Consider the following 22,012-nt stretch of genomic DNA (forward strand, 5'->3'; position numbering starts at 1 on the left):
ACAACACCCAAACTTTTACCCAGGTCACAAACTTCAGCGTTTACGTGGTAGAGCAGTGCTGCTTTCCGATGAAGGTTGCCGTCTTCTAAATGTTTTTAAATGCCTATTTTGTGTTTTTATCATTACCTACTATATCTTTATTTCGTGTTCTTTTGCCGCCTGGGATTAGCCGAGCGGTCTGCGGCGCTGCAGTCATGAACTGTGCGGCTGATCACGGAGGAGGTTCGAGTCCTCTCTCGGGCATGGGTGTGTGTGTGTTTGTCCTTAGGGTAATTTAGGTTGAGTAGCGTGTAAGCTTAGGGTCTGATGGACTTAGCATTTAAGTCTCATAAGATTTCACACACATTTGAACATTTTTTCGTGTTTTTTAAATTATAAACGATAAAACAAGCATGGTATATTTTGTAAATAGCATCATACAATCATCCCTTTAGTAGACTGTAAAACTGTTTTAAATTTTGTATTGATAGATCTGGTTATAATGATTTCACTCATACTCTGCCAAAGCTTTTATCTGAAGCGTGGATTAGTGTACAACTGACCGCCCATTCCGCACTCATATGGGGTCAGGGAGGTGAAACAGCATAAAAGGGGGTGGGAGGAATCATCGGAAGAAATGGTGATACCAATTCTGTACTTCGACGCACCAGGAACGGATTGTCAATGAAATGATGTAATTCTCTTTTCATTTGGAACAGATATTGGCACAAGTGCACGAGCCATATAGTGACTGTATCTCAGACAAGCCGTAGATCGCGAAGTCACAGCAGTCTGTTGGGAACTGGTTTCATACGCGGGCCAGCGCGTAACAAGGAACTTTCCAGCAAAGCACACGTGAGACGACTAAATCGACCGGCGAGCTATTTTCAGTGCGACCTGGATGTTTGAGTGCCGCGTCCTAGACGCTGGGATTTAGCGCCTGTGGAGATGAGCGTCGGAAGGCCTTCTAGAAATGTGTGACGCGAGGAATGCAGCGGCAAGTGGCGGGGCTCGGCCGCTTCCTCACACGCCCAAAGCCAGGAATAGCGGGCCTCGTCGGCTGCATCGGCGAACGCTCGGCGTAGCGCAAACGAGCCGCCGCCCGCTGACCCTAAATTGCGTACGACTGCCGGGAAATTCTCCGGAACGCAGCGTGATTAATGGCTGCTTATTTCACGGCACACCCGCGAGGAGGATTCATTTGCTGACCATTTACTCTCACAGGCCACTTGCTCTGTTAGCAAAAGCTGCTGAACATTATGTAACGTAATATTAGACCTTAACACGATAATACGACGTAAATGTCCCATCTACTAGCTAGCATCAACCGCATCTTTCCTCAGATTCGACTGTGAGGCAATAGAACCTGACCTGATAGAAAACAAACATTAGAAAACTATTTTCAAACAGGTTCTTCGTGTCATGCTGTGACAAAAGAACAACCTACCTGTCATAGTTCAGGAGATGTAAGGTCATAAACAATGAAATCCGTGAAAAACTTCTGCATCCTCCATGACGCTTCAATTTGTTACTTCAGTGCTGCTAAATCTATTAGCTATAAATTTCGCAGACAGTATTCACATATGCCACTAATGCACCTACAAAATTATATCATGATACGGCATACAATTCAGGAGATATGACGTCATAAACACTCAGATGCGTGGAAAACTACTGCATTGTGCATGACGTTTAAATTTATTACTTCTGCTTCTACTCTATTTGCAACGGATTTTTCAGTCAGTATCCACATATGCCGCTGAATGCACCTGCAGAATTATATCATTGTGTGGCACACAAATCGGGAGATACGAGGTCATAAACACTACGATGTGTGAAAATACGTCGCATCGTGCATGACGTTTTAATACATTTACTCTTTACTACATTGTGACTCCTAGAGTCGAGTCAACTTAAGGAAATCCCAGACACCTGGCAGATCCTTCAAATCCGAAACCCAAATGGCTCCATACGAGAAAACAGCCATCTATCGAGCTGTGAGAGGCATTGCCGTAGAGACGGTCACAAAATCGCGTTGTAGAGACGCGAAGCAGATGTACCTACACATTTGTACATTATGCGAATTTTTTTGTACGGCTGTTTCACAATTTCAAAGGAGCTTTTACGAATAAATGGACACGAAATTTTTTCGACGTTACAACACAGATAGATTCAAATTTTGTTTCCGTATCTAATAAAAAACTGGCAAAATGAATTCCCGGGCAATGCCGGTTTTATCAGGTAGTATATACGAGGGATTTTTTTTCAAACTCCGAGAGTCTATAAATAAAATACAAATTCATAGAAAACAATTATTTTATTACCAAAAGTTTTGTACACTTATGGTTACTTTTCAACATTTATTGCACATACGGACAAGCTTTGCAATACTCTCTTCAAAAAATGTTGCTGCCAATGATTTCAAATTAGCATTGACGTTGTTTTGAAGATTTTCGTTGGTTTGAAAGTGCCGTCATCCTAACCAGTTCAAGGAAAAGCTGGAAGTCGCTGGGTGCCAGGTCAATACTGGATGGCAAATGATCGAAAATGCCCCATTGAAATAGTTCAAGCTGCCATTTGATTGTACCAGTAGTATGTGGACGAGCATTGTCACGGATCAACATAATTCCTGAAGTCAGCATTCCTCTTCGTTTTTTTTAATGGCTCTCCGCAAATGTCGACAAGTTTCACAATAAGCAGCTGCACTGATAGTGGTCCCAGGCTGCATAAACTCTACAAGCAACACACCATTTTTGGTCCCAAAATACAATAGCCATAACCTTTCTGTTGTTGAATGTTTGAATTTTTTTGGTCATTTTTGTGATTTTGAATGCATCCATTCTTGTGACTGTCGTTTTGTTTCCGCTGTGTCGTATTGGATCCGAGTTCCGTCTACAGTAACAATTTATTTCAAAAAGTTCTGTTCATCATCGTGATAACGGTCAAGGAAATTCAAAGCTGACGGTATTCGGTGACGTTTGTGTCCGTCCGTTCAACAGGTTTGGAAACCAACGAGCAAAAAGTTTTTGGAGCCTAAATGTTCAATAACGATAGAGTGTACGACAGATCTTGAAACTTCTGGAACTTCCATAGACAAAACAGTAACTGTGAATCTGCGATTGTCTCTAACTATTCTGTCAACTCGTTCAACACGGTCGGCTCTAACCACAGACTTGCGTCCTTGGCCCCCTTCGTCATGCACGTCATTTCGGCCACCTTTAAACTTTCAGGCACCATTTACGCACAGCACCATCAGTCATGAAGTTATCACCGTACACTCGGTTCCTTCTCCGATGAATTTCTGCTGCACTATTCCCTTCTGCTTGCAGAAACCGAATTACACTTCGTAATTCACACTTGGAGGGAGCAACAACGACGGCAGCTGTGTTTACGTGGCTGTAGTGCAACGCAGACTGATTCCTTGACATCGGCAATGGCGGAGTGTGTTGTGCGGAAGTTGCGCAGTAGCCTACAGCGCATGTCCACTTTCTGCCGCTCTCATAAGCGATCGGAGGTTGAAAAAAAGAGCAAAAAAACAAAACAGCCCTAGTACACACACACACACACACACACACATATATATATATATATATATATATATATATATATATATATATATATATATATATATATATATATGTAGCGTTTTTCCGTAAGTCTAACAAACGAAACAGATACATCTAACAGAGAGTTTAGTCATCAATAATATATTCTCAAATGGCTCTGAGCACTATGGGACTTAACTGCTGAGATCATCAGTCCCCAAGAACTTAGAACTACTTAAACCTAACTAACCTAAGGACATCACACAAATCCATGCCCGAGGCAGGATTAGAACCTGCGACCGTAGCGGCCGCATGGTTCCAGACTGTAGCGCCTAGAACAGCTCGGCCACACCAACCGGCAATTTGTTCTCCTCACTATTTACGACTGTGAACGTTAGGATAACTTTTCGATTCCACGACTGTAGAACTCACGTGATTTTGAAGCGAAGAATTCATTTAGCCTCGTTCTGAGCGCGTTCTGACCTGGAAATTAAGTTGCCTGGAGATTGTTCCATATAGACCAAAAAATGTTGAAGTTTGAGGGCGCAAGATTAGGTAATAAGGTGGCTGTGGAATGATTTCCCAACCCAACTCGTGTATAGATTTTTTTGTCAGTCCAAAAGAATGCGGTAGGTAATAATCGTGGAGTAGCAGCACTTAGCGTAGTCTTCCTGGTCGTTGTTCTTGGACTGCGACTGCAAGCCGTCCACGTTGTTGACAAAATAAAGGTCAGCAGTGATGGTTACACATCGGGGAAGCAATACGTAGCACACCACACCGTCACTGATCCACCAGATGCATAACATTAGCTTCTGTGGATGCACGCAGGCCTTTTAACGACGAGTTAGCACAAAGACTTCATTTCTCGTCAAGACCAAGACTGAAGGATAGCACTGGACTGTGCTGTTCACGAGCCAGTGATAACAAGGAAGAAGAGATGCACATATTGTTACCCGTGCCGCTCGGGGTACCTGAGCGGTCCGGGACGTTTTGTCACGGTTCGTGCTGTCCCTTCGTCCGAGGTTCGAGTTCTCCCTCTCCTGCGTGTGTTGTCCTTAGCGTAAGTTAGTTTTAGATAAAGTGGTGTTTAAGCTTACGGACGGATCACCTCACCAGTTTGGTCCCATAAGATCTTACCACAAATTTCAAAAGAATTTTTGGCTACCCGCTGCCTTTTGTGATTTTGGCACAGAGCGTCCCGTACCCAAGCAACCGATTTTTGAACCTTCAAGACTGCATGCAAATTTCTCCTCTTGGCACTCAATTTTCTGGTGTCCACAGCTCCCCTCATGATCTCCAAATGACAAAATTATAATATTTAAACTCAGATAGGAATAGTTAACTTCAAATAAAAGAAATTACAATCGATAAATAAACCCATAGCAACCGAAATACCGAGATTCAAAACAGAGATGCTACGGACTTATACACCAACATAATATGTTGCTATTAAGGCAGTTTTAAAGCTAACTTTACTTCTTTCGTCGGTCAGAAGCAAATACGTATTTTGGCATATTGATTAATTTGGGGACGTTATCATAAGGCCGCCGTGTCGACTTCTGAGGCAAGATTTCCCTCAGCTGTTGTAACTAGTTCTTGGTATCCAGGTTACTGACAACGCGACGAGTTCACGTCTGTTCTGGTACCTCATGTGTTCTATTGGGGACTCATCTGGGGATCTTTCTGGCTACCGCAGTACCTCAGTAGCTCATAGAGATACGTGTCATTTATGGACGAACATTGTCCTCTTGGAAAATGGCACCAAGGTACTGTCGTACGAGAGACAACAGATTAACACGCATAATGTCCGTGGCGTTCAGTTGTGGCACAGTGTTCCCTCATTCACTGCCAGCTGTCACCTCAGTTCATAACCGATGGCTCCCACACAATGACTTTAGGAAAACAGCACTGAGTCTTGTCAAGTGATGAAAAGTTTGGGACCTCTCGCCAGTTGGCTGAGATACTCGCCGTTGATGATCACGTAGGCTAGTGCAGAACCGGGAGTCACCTCTGAACACAAAAAGATGCCATTCGTCGGCATTCGATGCTTCCTGCTCACGGTACCACAACAAACGCAGACATATATGCCATGATGTTAACGGCGGCCCATGCATGCGACTGAAGTTCCCTAGACCGTCGCCTACTAGCCTCCGACCAATGGTGCGGATTGACACAGAAATGTTGCAGGGAGTCCATTACTTGTTCTCGAACGCCAGGAACTTATGTGAAAGGATTACGATGTATTTGGTGCACAATACGTTGATCATCCCATTCAGTCGTTAAACGTGGTTGGCCAGGACCTTTTCGTTGAGTCAATAGTCTTCTGACTGGTTTGATGCGGCCCGCTACGAATTCCTCTTCTGTGACGTCTTCATCTCAAGAGTGGCAATCGCAGCCTACGTCTTCAATTATTGGCTGGATGCATTCAAATGGCTCTGAGCACTATGGGACTTAACATCTGCGGTCATCAGTCCCCTAGAACGTAGAACTACTTAAACCTAACTAACCTAAGGACATCAAACACATCCATGCCCGAGGCAGGATTCGAACCTGAGATCGTAGCGGTCACGCGGTTCCAGACTGAAGCGCCTAGAACCACACAGCCAAACAGGCCGACTTGGATGCATTCCAATATCGGTCCTCCTCTACAGTTGATGCCCTCTACAGCTCCGTCTAGCATCACAGAAGTCATTCCATGATGTCTTAACAGATGTCCTATCATCGTGTCCCTTGTTTTCCATATATTCCTATCCTCTCCGATTCTGCGTAGAACCTCCTCATCCCTTACCTTATGAGCACCCCTAATATTCAATATTCGTCTGTGTAGCACCACACCGATTCTCTTCTGTTCTGGTTTTCCCACAGTCCATGTTTCAGTACCAAATAATACTGTACTCCAGACTTGCATTCTGTGAAATTTCATCCTCAAATCAAGGCCTATGTTTTGTACCAGTAGACTTGTCTTGGCCAGGAACGTACTTTTTGCCAGTCGATGTCCTCATTGCTCCGTCCGTCATTAGTTATTTTGCTGCCTAGGTAGCAGAATTCCTTTCTTCACCTACTTCGTGACCATCAATCCTGTTGTTAAATCTCTCGCTGTTCTCACCTCTACTACTCCTCACTACTTTGGTCCAGAACCTTGACGACGGGTATGACGGCCTTCAGGTTCCCATGCAGCCCAGCATCGAGCCACCGTCACTTGTGGATGCCTCACAGAAGTCGATATTGCACGATGTGATCAGGCGGCCAAGTGAACATCAACAATGAAGCCCCATTAAAACTGTCTCAAGTGCTGATACCATTGTCTCACACGGGTACGGGGAATCTGTGTGCCCTACACAGCGGTCACTCAGTATCTGTGACTACTTCTTACGTACCCTACCAGGCGCGGTAACAACAGTTAACACACAGCACACTAATACATTCTGGCAGCCGACCTACCTGTCACGGAGAATTGCAACTCTAATTATTCACGCACACGCCACTGGTGTGTACGTTTAGGACGTTACATTCATGTCCGACATTATATTCTGTGTGTTTCCTTTTCTTTCTTAGGCGGTGTGTACGTGATGGTTTTACAGCAGACAAAGAAATATTAATCTCTGCCCTGGTTGGACACATTCATTTTTGTCGGTGTTTATACGTATCCCCTGGAAATTAAATCTTGGGAACGAATACTGTTATTTCTCCTTTTGTGAATGAGTTCTTCCATTAATGGTTTTGGGAATCTGGTAACGAGTATTTCTTTATCTTCCGTGTTTATGCATTCGTCTCTGTCCTAGACAACTATCTACGGTATGGTTTTCTTTAAGAAACCAATTTGTGAAAAACGATATTTTATGGGGTAGGGCCATACTGCAACAAATCGAAAATATTGATTAATATTTGATCGTTCACTTAGAGAGACATGGGAAAGCAATCTATGTTACCAATAAGCATCATTTTGTGTACCTTAAAAATCTAACCATATGTGAACTAAATGGCATAAGTAACACACTCTCACAGATACTCTCATGCAGTTTCCGTACATTCGAAATTCACCGGAGTTCATCGATTTTCAACTGTTCATGCCAACATAAATACGTAAAAAACACAGTCTAGCTCTAGTTTTTTTCCAAATCTAGATGGTAGGGTAAAACTTTATCTCTTGTTTTTAGCACTATTTGTAATCGAATGTAGGTGTCGTTTGATATTCACACTACGTGCAAGCGATTTATTTTGGGTGAGTAGGAGGTTATGTTATATTTTCTTTCACCGCATTCGATCTTGTGAGCTAGACTGTCTGCTACGTTAATCGTTTTGTAATGGCAACTGGGCGTCAAATGCTTTCTCTTCAAAATTTCGACTGCTCTGATTGCGGCAAATGATTGATACTGAATTTCCATTTTCCTCAAGTCTGTCTATTCCGTATTCTGCTTATTAGATGTCCATCAGTCACTTTCATCGTTACTTTCGCTTGAAACTTTAGCTCAGTAGGGATAAAAGTCAGCTGTACAACAGTCTGAATTAAATGACTGACGACTTTGGTTATATTACCTAAACAGCTAGTCTTTTTTCGATGTTCAGCTCATAACTACTAGCATTGTATCTTATATCAATATTGGGCCACGTCTCCCTTCTACTGTGAGTCATTTGGGTTTTGAATTTTGCCTTTTATTTACCTACCTCAAATGATTACTTTACTTGTGGATTCTTTCATCAAATATGCGTATAGGGCGAGATGTTACAGTTGTGGGACAGGAACCGGTCCCGATTCCACAGGTCGGCCGCTCAAAACTCCGGCCGAACAGCAAGTGTAGACTCCCTGTGTCGATCCTGAACTGTTTAAGGAGAGTACGATAATTCTGCCATAGGAGGATCACGGCCGATTTCACGCTCCATCCTTCCAAAATCCGAACTCGTACTCCGTCTCTGATGCCGCCTATGTGACGAACCTCAACTCACTAATGTAGACTTAGGTCGTACAGATACCCTAAATGTGAGGCCGCTATACATATTACCAACCAAAACTGGTACTCTGAAGCGGCTTTGTACCCTTAATCAGTACGTAATTTGTAACAACGTTTCTTTCTAGATGCATATCTAGTTAAGAAAAGTCGCCGAGAGGAGCAGCTACTCTGAGAAGCAAAATACCGTAATGTAGCAGATTATTCCGCGTTAGTTTTACTTTCAGCGACACACTATTTGAGACTTACATGGAAATGCCACCAAATCGTCATCAAATTTTAAGTAGAAAAAAGCACACTTGTAAGGCATCGTCTCCAGCAATCGATCCCTAGCGAAAATTTGGGGCATAATTATGTTATTACGCAGTTGGTGAGCTTCCGAAAGTACAGCTTTTAAACTTTCGCGCGCACTGGATTTTCTCACTCGCTCCGCCCCACTGATCCACTTAATGCTAGAGCACGAATTGCGGTACACGTGCGTGGCGATCCGGTCCTCCAATTCGTGGGCTGTCGAAGACGAGGGAAGAGAAAAGGGAGGTGGGCACTTCTGCCCAACGTATTTTGAAGTCTTGTTCTAGAACAGTCACGTTATTCTATGCGAAAAATACAGGGTGACAGTTTTTGAACTTGAGAACTTTTTACATTGCAGCGCGTCAGCAATCGTGAATAATTTAATGATTATCAAGAATCCGCCTAAATTGCAAATTGAAACCGGATATTGACCTATGTTTCGGCGCGGATAACCACGCCTTCTTCAGAACACACTAATGTTGGACCATGCCTCTTTAGGCAGTTTTTAGTTTTATTGTGTTCCGAAGAAGGCGTGGTTATCCGAGCCGAAACCTAGGTGAACATCCGGTTTCAATTTGCAATCAAGGCGGATTCTTTATAATCATTAAATTATTGAACTATATGAAGTAAAATCATCATAACTACTGAACAGTTTGCGTATGGACGTTCAGACTGCACGGTTGGCCGCGAGGCACAATGGGAATTAGTATGCGCGTGTATGGTTTGGTTTAGCGACGAAGCCCACTTTCATTTTGATGGGTTCGTCAATAAGCAAAACTGGCGCGTCTGGGGGACTGACAATTCGCATTTCGCGATCGAGAAGTCTCTTCAGTATCAACAGGTGGCTGTGGTGTGCAATGCCGAATCACGGAATAATTGGTGCGATATTCCTTGATGGCACGGTGAAGGTTTTCGAAGACCATTTCATCTCCATTACCCCAAGCGGCTCTGATTTCGACAAGATGTGGTTCATAAAAGACGGAGCTCCATCGAAGCAGGAGAGTGTTTGATGTCCTGGAGGTGCACTTTGGGGACTGCATTCTGGCCCTGGGATACGCAGACGGCACTGGCATGAACCTCTATTGGCCCCATATTCTCCGAATCTGAAAACATCAGACTCCTTTTTGTGGGACTATACTAAAGATGAGGTTTGCAGGCATATGGAACATTGCATAACCTTAATCCGAATATCTGCTGTGACGGTAATATGTTGAATAAAGTGTGTGCACCCCGTAGCTTACAATTAATTTACGTTTTTCTGTGTAATCCAATAATTTTCACCCTGTAGGTAAGTAATATGAACACATGATATGTCAATGTCACGCACATATACAGTCAATTTTAGTTTAGCAAGATTGTCTTCTTCATGGTCTCCAGCTATATATGGACTTCAAAACCTAAGTAACTGAAGAATAATTATGAAACGAAGTCAATCATCTTGGATTTGCAATTTAATCATGCCAATCACGTTGAAGAACAGAGTATCTACTACAAATGTACTTTTCTTTAACAGAGCCAGCTTTAAAATGCAAACAAAATAACGGCCAGCAGCGATGCCTGTAAATAAATACCTCTACACTGCTTCTGTAACCATACACAAAGTTATTTCATTCATTTACACTTCATCTGCGAACTGCAACACATAAAATGTTCATTGTAAAGAGATCTCTGGCACGAACTATCGATCGCAAACCGTGCAATTTTACGCAATGCAAAACAATGTTGCATGTGTCAAAACCGTATTTCACAAACGTCTTATTCACTCCTCTGTGCCGTAATTCATACCAGGGTATTAGGCGGCTGCAGTGGGGTGGAAGAGTGACAAACAATCGGTGCGCCCGAAAGTTTAAAAGCTGTACTTTCAGAAAGTCGATACTGCGTAATAACAGAATTACGGCCAGAATTTTTGCGTGGTATCAATTGCTGGGGCTGGTATTTTGCAACTGTACTTCTTTGTGCTCTAAGTGTGAGGTCAAGTTGGTAATGTTTCCTTGTTTACAGCCTGCCTTCTCTTATAGCCAGGGGAGAGCTTTGTTCTTGCTGTAAGAAAGAGAGCAGCTGACACTTTGTTCCCTAGCACCGGGGCAGCCTTGGGTACAGTTGAAGCCTATATTCACACTTCCTATGAATACAAATAATTATTATTAATTATTATCCAATTTATTTCATTTTTCATATACAGTCTTGCGTTGGTAATAAAACTGTACTGTTTAAAAAAATTATAGAAGTATCGATCATACTTTCAAAAATAGAAAAGTTTGTTTAGATACCGTAATAACTTTGGTTGCAATACAAAACAGAATTAGTAATTGTAATAAATCTACTAGTAACTTCGTCTGAAAATACGGTTAAAACGTCAGTCTATAGAAATACCTTATATAGTATCTTATTCAGTTTGGACTTCATTAACTTGCTGACATAAATTTATTTCAAAATTATTAATTAATCAACTTTTGATTTGCAAGGTCTTGTAACAGAGAGAATATATGGAGTGCACACATCAAGTGCCGATGTTTATTTTATTGGAAACTATGTAAAAGTATGAGTGGAAAATTTTTGTACTACTCTCATAGGTGTTGTGTATGGATGTTGTATAAACGCAGCCAAAACTAGTCAAATTATTTAATGTTTTATTTCTGGAAATAATTCCGACTTTGTTTTGTGTTTATATTTAGATTTGTTGTAAATTTAGATTTTTTTCTTTACTTTCTGTTATCAAGTTGGCTGGGTTGTGGATAACCCTTACAGTTTCTCAGCAGGAGCCTTCTTATTTGCCGTTCAGTTTATCAGCCAATGAGAATCAAGCATTTCTTGCGCTTAGAGTCTGCTGGTTAGTGAGGGAGGAGGCGCTCGTTAGCCGTCCCATGGGCTAGTTACGTATGGAGCCGCTCTACATATAAGATGTTCGGATAAGATACAGAAATTTATCAGTTCCCAGTTTCATATAGTTTCTTAAATTTATGACTTTTGTGTTTGGTAATAAAGAAATTCAGACGGTTGTAGCCTGTCCCAGATGTTATCAATCTGTATATTGAGCAAGCTCTAAAGGAAACCAAAGAAAAATTCGGAGTAGGTATTAAAGTCCATGGAGAAGAAATAAAAACGTTGAGGTTCGCCGATGACATTGTAATTCTGTCAGAGACAGCAAATAACTTGGAAGAGCAGTTGAACGGAATGGATAGTGTCTTGAAAGGAGGCTATAAGTTGAACATCAACAAAAGCAAAACGAGCATAATGGAATGCAGTTGAATTAAGTCGGGTGATGTTGAGGGAATGAAATTAGGAATTGACACGTTTAAAGTAATAAAGGAGTTTTGCTATTTGGGGAGCAAAATAACTGATGGCAAGGAAAGCGTTTCTGAAGTAGAGAAATTTGTTAACACCGAGTATAGATTCAATTGTCAGGAAGTCGTTTCTGAAAGTATTTGTACGGAGTGTAGCCATGTATGGAAGTGAAACATGAACGATAAATAGTTTGGACAAGAAGAGAATAGAAGCTTTCGAAATGTGGTGCTACAGAAGAATGCTGAATATTAAATGGGTAGATCACATAACTAATGAGGAGGTACTGAATAGAATTGGAGAGAAGAGGAGTTTGTGGCACAACTTGACAAGAAGAAGGGACTGGTTGGTAGGACATGTTGTGAGCCATCAAGAGATCACAAATTTAGCATTTGAGGGCAGCGTGGAGGGTCAAAATCGTAGGCGGAGATCAAGAGATGAATACACTAAGCAGATTCAGAAGGATGTAGGTTGCAGTAAGTATTGGGAGATGAAGAAGCTTGCACAGGATAGAGCATGGAGAGCTGCATCAAACCGGTCTCAGGACTGAAGACAACAACAACAACAATTAAGAAATTATTTATATGTAAAATTTTTGATCGGTTACTAACTATACATTACGTGTTACAGAAAATTTATGGGACACTGTAGGGAGCACTTCTTTTCAAGAAGGCCACCGAACGATTGGATGTAGCTACTCGTGAACAGGTATACAGGGTGGTCCATTGATAGTGAGCGGGCCAAAGGTGTTTTAGCTGCTGTCGCGGCTAATCCGCACATCAGTAGCAGACAAATTGCGCGAGAATCGGGAAACTCAAAAACGTCGGTGTTGAGAATGCTACAACAACATCGATTGCACCCGCACCATATTTCTGTGCAACAGGAATTGCATAACGACGACTTTGAACGTCGTGTACAGTTCTGCCACTGAGCACAAGAGAAACTAAGGGACGATGACAGACTTTTTGCATGCGTTCTATTTACCGACGAAGCGTCATTCACCAACAGCGGTAACGTAAACCGGCGTAATATCCACTATTGGTCAACGGAAAATCCACGAAGATTGCGACAAGTGGAACATCAGCGACCTTGGCGGGTTAATGTATGGTGCGGCATCATGGGAGGAAGAATAACTGGCCCTCATTCTATCAGTGGAGAGCTAAATGGTGCAACGTATGCCGATTCCCTACGTAATGTTCTACCGATGTTACTACAAGATGTTTCAATCCATGACGGAATAGCAATTACTTCCAACATGATGGATGTCCAGCACATAGCTCGCGTGCGGTTGAAGCGGTATTGAATAGCATATTTCATGATAGGTAGATTGGTCGTCGAGGCACCATACCATGGCCCGCACGTTCCCTGATTTCTTTCTGTGGGGAAAGTTACTGGATATTTGCTATCGCGATCCACCGACAAAGCCTGACAACATGCGTCAGTGCGTTGTCAATGCATGTGCGAACATTACGGAAGGCGAACTACTCGCTGTTGAGAGGAATGTCGTTACACGTATTGCCAAATGCATTGAGGGTGACAGACATCATTTTGAGCAATTATTGCGTTACTGCGGTATTTACGGGTAATCACGCTGCAACAGCATGCGTTCTCCGAAATGAAAAGTTCGCAAAGGTACATGTATTACACTGGAACAATCGAAATAAACTGTTCAAACGTACCTACGTTCTGCATATTAATTTAAAAAACCTACTTGTTACCAACTGTTCGTGTTAAATTGTAAACCATATGTTTGTGACTATTACTGCGCTATATATCACAAAGCGAAAAAAGTGATCCAACTAAAACATTCATATTTCTTTACGTACTACACGAATATGTAATAAAAAATGAGAGTTCATATTCTTAAAAAACGGAGTTGACCTATGGCAGCGCCATCTAACGGGCCAAACATAGCGCCATCTGGTTTCCCCTTTCAAGCTAGACAAGTTTCGTTCTTTGTAGTTTTTTCGTTCGACGCTTTTTTCGTGAGATATTTGGCCCGGTCACGATCAATACACCACCCTGTATACTCAACAACCAGAACATTATGACCACCGCTCTACTATCGATATAAGGTCGTTCAGACGATAGCAGCGTCACCTGGCGAGGTGCTAGTCAGACGCAACCAGTGAGCTGGCTGTCCGTGTATAGAATGGAAAATGTGCGCGATCCTTCTGAGTTGGAGCGAGGGCAGATCGTGATGGCCCCGAGGCTCGGCACGAGCATTTCGGCAACTGCATGACTTCGAGGAGTGGTGTGGTGAGTGTCTTCAGCACGGCGCAAAATCAATGTGAAATCACATCCAGACGCCATGAGGCTGGGCGGACACCACTCATTACGGATGTCGGACGTCGTAGTTTTGGCAGACTTGTAAACCATGACAGGCGGAGAAGTGTGGCGTAAATAAAGTCAGACTTCAGTTGTGGGCAGAGTAGAAGTGACTCTGAAGACACCGTGCACTGAATATTCCTAACGACGGGCCTCCGCAGTTGACGACCCAAGCATGTGACAATGTTAACACAACCACATCGGCAACTATGACTCAATTGGACACATGACCACCGACACTAGACGTTGGCACAGTGTCAGAGCATTTCTTGGTCTGATGTATCTCGGTAACTTCTTCTTCATGCCAACGGGAGGACGCGAATCCGCCTTCTCTCGGTGGTGGTAGTGGGGGAGGGCGGCGGTGGGGGCGGGGGGGGGGGGGTGAACAGCTGTTTGACATCCGTGCTGCTGGGTTGACTCAAGCTGGCAGCGGCTCTATTACGCTCTGGGCAACATTCCCGTGGGCATCCACGGGTCCAGTGGAGTTCGTGCAAGGCACCATGACGTCCAAGGTGTATCGTACACTGGTTTCAGACCACGAGCACCCCTTCATGACGATCATGTTTCCGGACGGCAGCGCATTTTTCAACAAGATAATACGCCATGTCTGAAGGCCATGAGTGCCATGGAGTGGTTTCAAGAACACAGTGGCGAGTTCAGATTGATATGCTTGGCCCCAACTCGCCACATCTGAACCCTATCGAACACATCTGGGATGTGACTGAACGTGGCGTCAGAGCTCATCACCTCTCTCCCCGAAATTAAGGGAAATTATGTGACTTGTGTGTGCAGACGTCGTGCCAGTTCCCTCCAGAGACATACCAAGATCTCATTGCTTCCATACCCTTACGCATCGCAGCTGTCATCCGTACCAAAGGTGTACATAGAGGCTATTAGATAGCTGGTCGTAGTGTTCTGGCTGCTCAGTGTAGTTAGTAACTGTTTAGATAGTGGAATATATTAAGGTTGAATGTGTAAAAACTGTTTCGGGAAAATGTGTTAAATAGCCCTAGCAGTAGGCTGATAGACTTAAGTCAAATGGTTCAGGCGTAAGTCCATACGACAGTATACGTGGCAACAACCTATTCGTAAGTTGGGATTAGTTATTGACTGTGATAAAACTTCTGAAATACAATGAAGTTTATTAATGACGTGAGTGTTTTAAAGGGCTCTGAATGAGGATCAGACCATTAACTACTGGTGTCAGGAGCTGGTCAGAGAGCTGGTATAATCTGTTAACAAGAGAAGATCAAGCACTGTTCATACAAGTTTGTTACGAATTTTTTTATTATTGCATGGCGATTTCATTCACATCGTGATCATCTCCTGTGCAGCACTAAGTCTATCGACGTGATACAATCATGCCCAAAGTATAACTCAAACATAGGGATTCGCACTGAAGAACATGTCAACTGGCAGGAAAGATTCAAACTGAGTAGTTACTATAAACAGCTATGATTGAAGTTATATTTTTTGCATTATTATGTGAGTCCACAGAACTTAGCCTTGCACTGGAAATGATCACTCTGTGATCGAAATCAATGTACAGCAACGGTTTCCAATTTATATGACTAATGCTTGTAGTTTCCCTTGTTTGCAATACTTGTGTAGCCGTGGTGCACAAATTTCCTGATGGTATCCAATCTCAGTAACCTGGAATGTTTGTAGGAGGACTCAGCACGCTTCCCCTATTGACTTAGACCGGCAAGCAAGGAACGTCGTATGAAAGATGACGCTGCAGAGAGAAAATGTATCAATGTATTAAAACAGTGATACGTGAGACGGCCTTTGAAGCTCTCACGGGAAACAAAATTAGGAAAAGAAAGGAGAAATCTCCGGTGGAATAAAGAAGTAGAGAAACTGGTGAAGATGAGAAAGGAAGCCTATAATAAATGGCTGAGCACACAGCTGGATGAAGATGGTAAACACAAAGGGCCATTAATATAGCTAACAATAAAGCATGGTAAAATTCGCAGAAGAAAACTTACTTGGTACTTAGAGGAAGCAGAATTGGAAGATACTACGGACAATGAAAGTTGAAAGGAAATATAGTGCTGGAATTACGCTAATAAGCATCGAGGAGTGGGTGAAGCCCAGTCCTGCTCACGGAAAAGAGAAAGGAATTTATATAAGAAATGTTGAATTTGGCGGAACAAGTCGAACATCCGTGTCCACGGCAGAGAAACTCGCAAGAAATTTGTAAAGTTGTGAAGCTTATGGGAAATTGGAAATCACCAGAACTTGATGGAATAAACATTATATTAGTAACGGAAGCACATATGGCTGTGTATGGTATCTTGGCCCTGTTGTATTATAAGCGTTTGGAAGTGGAACAGGTACGCAAGGAATAGAAAAATGTCTATTATTACTTCAATATATAAGAAGGGGAATAGGCAGGACTGTGGAAATTCCTGCTGTATAATGGTAAAGTGATCATTAGCGCGACTATACCGAAAAATGTTGATAGAATTTAGCTGTAGGCTATAATACCTGAAGAACAGAATGGTTCTAGTCCAGCACCTCGTGTATTATTGGAATATTCACATTAAGGAATGTAATAGAGAAGAGAATTATAGGATGGATAGAGACCCATTTAGTCCTAGAAGCTCTGAAGAGAAACAAAATTGGGAAAATAAAGGAGAAATCCACGGTGGAATAAAGAAGTAGAGGAACTGGTGAAGATGAGAAACGAGGCCTATAATAAGTACGGTACAAGACAACATTCAGTGGACAGTTATGAAGAACAGTGACGTCCCACCTGTTTACATCAAAGCAATTAAACTTACCTACAGGGATTGCGTGTGTGATGTGACAGTAGTAAATTCAGTGTTACCGGAGTTTCCTGTTACAAAAGACCTACCCCATGGGTTGTTATGGCACCGATGCTATTTAAAATCTGTGCTGAGCCCGGAGGAGCTAATATGGAATTGCTGTATGCAATGAAATTTCGAACACATTTCTCGTCGTTAATGACCAGGTCATCATATTAGAAGACGAGGAGGACGCTGAGCTCATGCTTCGGAATTGAAAGAGACGTGTTAAAGATAGGTCTCAGAATACGCTTGTCAAAAACCCAATATATGAAGGTTGGTGAGAGTACAATAGAGGATGTGAAAGTTGATACCAGTATGATCAGGGCATGGACACTGACCGCAATTTTTTGGTTATGAACTGTAGATTAGAACTGAAGAATAAGCAAAAAGGTAGGAATTTAAGGAGATGAGACATAGATAAACTGAAAGAACCAGGGGCTGTAGATAGTTTCAGGGAGAGCATTAGGGAATGACTGACAAATACAGGGGAAAGAAATACTGTAGAAGAAGAATGGGTAACTTGAGAGATAAAATAATGAAGGCAGCAGAGGATCAAGTATGTATACAGACGAGAGCTAGTAGACGACCTTGGGTAACAGAAGAATTGAATTTAATTGATGAAAAGAGAAAATATAAAAATGCAGTTAATAAAGCAGGCGAAATAGAATATAAACCTGCCCAAAATGATATCGACGGGAAGTGCAAAATGGCTAAGCAAGGATGTCTGGAGGACAAATGTAAGGATGTAGAAGCGTATATCAATAGGGGTAAGATAGATACTGCCTAAACGAAAATTAAACAGTCCTTCGTAGGAAAGAGAACCACCTATATGAATATCACGAGCTCAGACGGAAAACCAGTACTAAGGATAGAAGGGAAAGCAGAAAGGTAGAAGGAGTGTATAGAGGGTCTACACAAGGGTGATGTACTTGAGGGAAATATTATGGAACTGGAAGAGGACGTAGATGAAGGTTAAATGGGAGATATGAATCTGAAAGACCTAAGTCAGAAAAGGTCCTGGGAGTACACAACATTCCATTAGAACTACTGATTGCCTTGAGAGAGCCAGCCATGCCAAAACTGATCCATCTGGTGAGCAACATGTATGAGACAGGCGAAATACCCTCGATTTCAAGAAGAGCTAATAATTCCAATCCCAAAGAAAGCAGGTGTGAAAATTACCGAAATATCAGTTGAAAAAGTCACAGTCGCAAAATACTAACACGAATTCTTTACCGATGATTGGAAAAACCTCAGGGAAGATCAGGTTGAATTCCTTTGAAAGACATCATGTTTACGCCAGTGACTGCTAAACCTTTTATTTCCACTATTACAATTTCAGCATTAGGCCATTATCAAGTGCAGATGTTTAGGCTTCAAGCCATGTCAACTTTATACACGCTGACACTTTGATATGTCGTTGTCATTTACTGTCGTATAAATGTGTCAGTGTGTATAAAGTTGACATGGCTTAAAGCCAAACATCTGCACTTGATAATGGCCTAAGGTCGCAACTGCAGTAGTGGACATAAAAGGTTTAACAGTCACTGGCGTAAACATGATGTCTTTCAAAAAAGTTTACAAGACTGTGAATCCCAGTTATGAAATGTTAATTAGTTTGAATTCCGTATGAATGTTGGAACACGCGAGGCGATAGTGGCCCTACGATTTATCCTAGAAGATAGATAAAGGAGAGACAAAACTACGCTTCTAGCATTTGTAGACTTAGAGAAAGTTTTTGACATTGTTGACTGGCATACTCTCTCTAAACTTGTGAAGGTGGCAGGACTAAAATACAGGGTTGAAAATCTATTTACAATTCGCACAGAAACCACATGGCAGCTGTAAGAGTTGTGGGGCATGAGAGGAAAGCAGGGGTTGTGAAGGGAGCGAGACAGCGTTGTAACCTATCCCCGATGTTCTTCAATCTGTATATTATGCTAGCAGAAAAGGAAAGAAAAGAAAATTTTGGATTTGGAATTACAGTCCATGGAGAAGATACGAAAACTTTGAGGTTGGCCAATGACATCATAACTCGGTCAGAGACAGCAAAGGAGCTGGAGGGGCAGTCGAACGGAATGGACAGTGCTTTGAAAGGAGGATAAAGATGAACGTCAATAAAAGCAAAACGAGGATAATAGAATGTAATCGAATTAAATCAGGTGATGCTGAAGGTATTAGATTAGGAAATGAGAAACTTAAAAGTAGTAGATGAGTTTTGCTGTTTGGGGAGCAAAATACTGATGTGGTAGAGGAGATATAAAATGGAGACTGGCTGTGGCAAAAAAAGCGTTTGTGAAGCAGAGAAATTTATTGACATCGAATACAGATTTAAGTCTCATGAAGTCTTTTCTGAAAGTATCTTTATGGAGTGTAGCCATGTATGGAAGTGGAACATGGTCGATAAATAGTTTAGACAAGAACAGAATAGAAGCTTCCGAAATGTTGTGCTACAGAAGAATGCTGAAGATTAGATGGGTAGATGACGTAATGAAACAGGACATATTGTACTTTTTGGGACTGGGAACCTAGAAACGACGGAGAGCCTTCGTCCTCGCCGTAGTCCTCAGAGGTTCAAAACCCCGCAACAGGTTATAGCAGTCCAATCACCCACACCGAACCCAGGGCTATTGTGCGGTTAGGTCCCCAGCCCGCGTTGTAACAGAGTGGTGAGAGAAACTGAAAAGTACACTGGTGTCGCTGTGTCTACAACCGTACGAGAAATACGTCCGTGAAAATGGTTTCGCGAAAGTAGTGCCACGATGTTGTCGTGTAAACCAGCCTTAGAGAGTTGCGGAATGACAAGTGTGTGGAGCAGGTTTACAGAATACGGGTGTAGGTATTGGTGTCAGACAGTGGTGAGACGGTACTCACTGTAGGTCTTGAGCTGACCGACGCCGGCTGCGGGCTGGGACTGCAGCTGCTGCGGCGCCTGCTGGGGGACAGTCTTGGTGTGCTGCGGCGTCGCGACGGCCTTCAGCGTCGGCCTGGCCGGCGGCGCCATCAGCCGAGGCCGCTTCGGCGGAGGCACGATGCGCGGCGGGAACGCCGCCGACGCGTAGTAGCTGCAACACACGGCACGGCGGGCGCCGGGTCACTGCCGCGGTCTGCAGCACTGCGTTATTGCTGTACGATGGTGAAGCTGTTGAAAGGTCTCCGTTGGATTCCTTTCATGTTAATTTTTTAAAACTGTTGTCACTTACGGCATACATTCCACACAAAAATTTACTGTCTGAGAGGAGACTGAGCAGTGGAACGTATTACTTTAACACATAATCAAGAACGATCTGTCCCACTACTACACTTTCAAATACAGTTTGTATGTAATTCATGTCACGCAGTCTCATACGGAACCTACATCCGCTTTCTTTTATATACTGTATATGATAAGATACTGTCATCCCTCTTCCCTTCTGTGTAAAAGGAAGAATGAGCAAATGTATTTCTAGTTGCATGCTTGATGGTAGCAGACAAGCCTTTCTGCTAGAGAACGATAGGACCAACGTCGGAACAGGTAGCTACGCTTTCTAAAAACAAAGAGGTTTCTATTCTTAGTATGGTCCTGTCCGTCCCTTGTCATGTTGGTAAAGGAAGCTGCCTCTCTGGTCACTTCCGTTTTGTATCAGGAAGCACCCTTGGTAGGGGCCCACGGCAGTCGGTCCGCGGCGAGCGTCTGAATTGGTAAGACCTCCGGCTAAGCGCGTCTCTGCTAAGTCCGTAGGACAATGGATTTCTTAAGTTCAGTCTAACTGAAAATTTAATCACCTTTATTTCAGGTTTACATCTAAAATATCTAATCTTATCTTAGATTGCAACGCAGTGTAATTCGAGTGTGAAGTTCAGAATATCTTCCTGTAGAATGAGATTTTCACTCTGCAGCGGAGTGTGCGCTGATATGAAACTTCCTGGCAGATTAAAACTGAGTGCCCGACCGAGACTCGTACTCGGGACCTTTGCTTTTCGCGGGCAAGTGCTCTACCATCTGAGCTACCGAAGCACGACTCACGCCCGGTACTCACAGCTTTACTTCTGCCAGTACCTCGTCTCCTACTTTCCAAACTTTACAGAAGCTCTCCTGCCAACCTTGCAGAACTAGCACTCCTGAAAGAATGGATATTGCGGAGACATGGCTTAGCCACAGCCTGGGGGATGTTTCCAGAATGAGATTTTCACTCTGCAGCTAAGCCATGTCTCCGCAATATCCATTCTTTCAGGAGTGCTAGTTCTGCAAGGTTGGCAGGAGAGCTTCTGTAAAGTTTGGAAGGTAGGAGACGAGGTACTGGCAGAAGTAAAGCTGTGAGTACCGGGCGTGAGTCGTGCTTCGGTAGCTCAGATGGTAGAGCACTTGCCCGCGAAAGGCAAAGGTCCCGAGTTCGAGTCTCGGTCGGGCACTCAGTTTTAATCTGCCAGGAAGTTTCATATCAGCACACACTCCGCTGCAGAGTGAAAATCTCATTCTGGAAACATCCCCCAGGCTGTGGCTAAGCCATGTCTCCGCAATATCCATTCTTTCAGGAGTGCTAGTTCTGCAAGGTTGGCAGGAGAGCTTCTGTAAAGTTTGGAAGGTAGGAGACGAGGTACTGGCAGAAGTAAAGCTGTGAGTACCAGGCGTGAGTCGTGCTTGGGTAGCTCAGATGGTAGAGCACTTGCCCGCGAAAGGCAAAGGTCCCGAGTTCGAGTCTCGGTCGGGCACTCAGTTTTCATCTGCCAGGAAGTTTCATCTTCCTGTAGTTGCTTTGTCACGCCCTCCTCCCCATTCTCTCGGCTCTTCTTCCACTTCCCAATGATCACTTGCTCCACCCCCTCTCTCTGACGACCTTCCTACCCC

The 22,012-nt window shown here is 43.1% G+C and overlaps 1 protein-coding gene across 1 annotated transcript in view; it reads right to left on the minus strand.

Moving 5' to 3' along the window:
- The window catches only part of LOC126267344 (RNA-binding protein Raly-like), a 953,265-nt gene that overhangs the window by 155,095 nt on the left and 776,158 nt on the right, over positions 1–22,012 (minus strand). The window contains exon 6 of the mRNA XM_049972467.1: positions 20,059–20,249. Coding sequence (XP_049828424.1) covers positions 20,059–20,249 — 191 coding nt within the window. The remainder of the gene's footprint in view (positions 1–20,058; positions 20,250–22,012) is intronic.

This window comes from Schistocerca gregaria, chromosome 4, assembly GCF_023897955.1.
Source record: "Schistocerca gregaria isolate iqSchGreg1 chromosome 4, iqSchGreg1.2, whole genome shotgun sequence".
Lineage (NCBI taxonomy): Eukaryota > Metazoa > Arthropoda > Insecta > Orthoptera > Acrididae > Schistocerca > Schistocerca gregaria.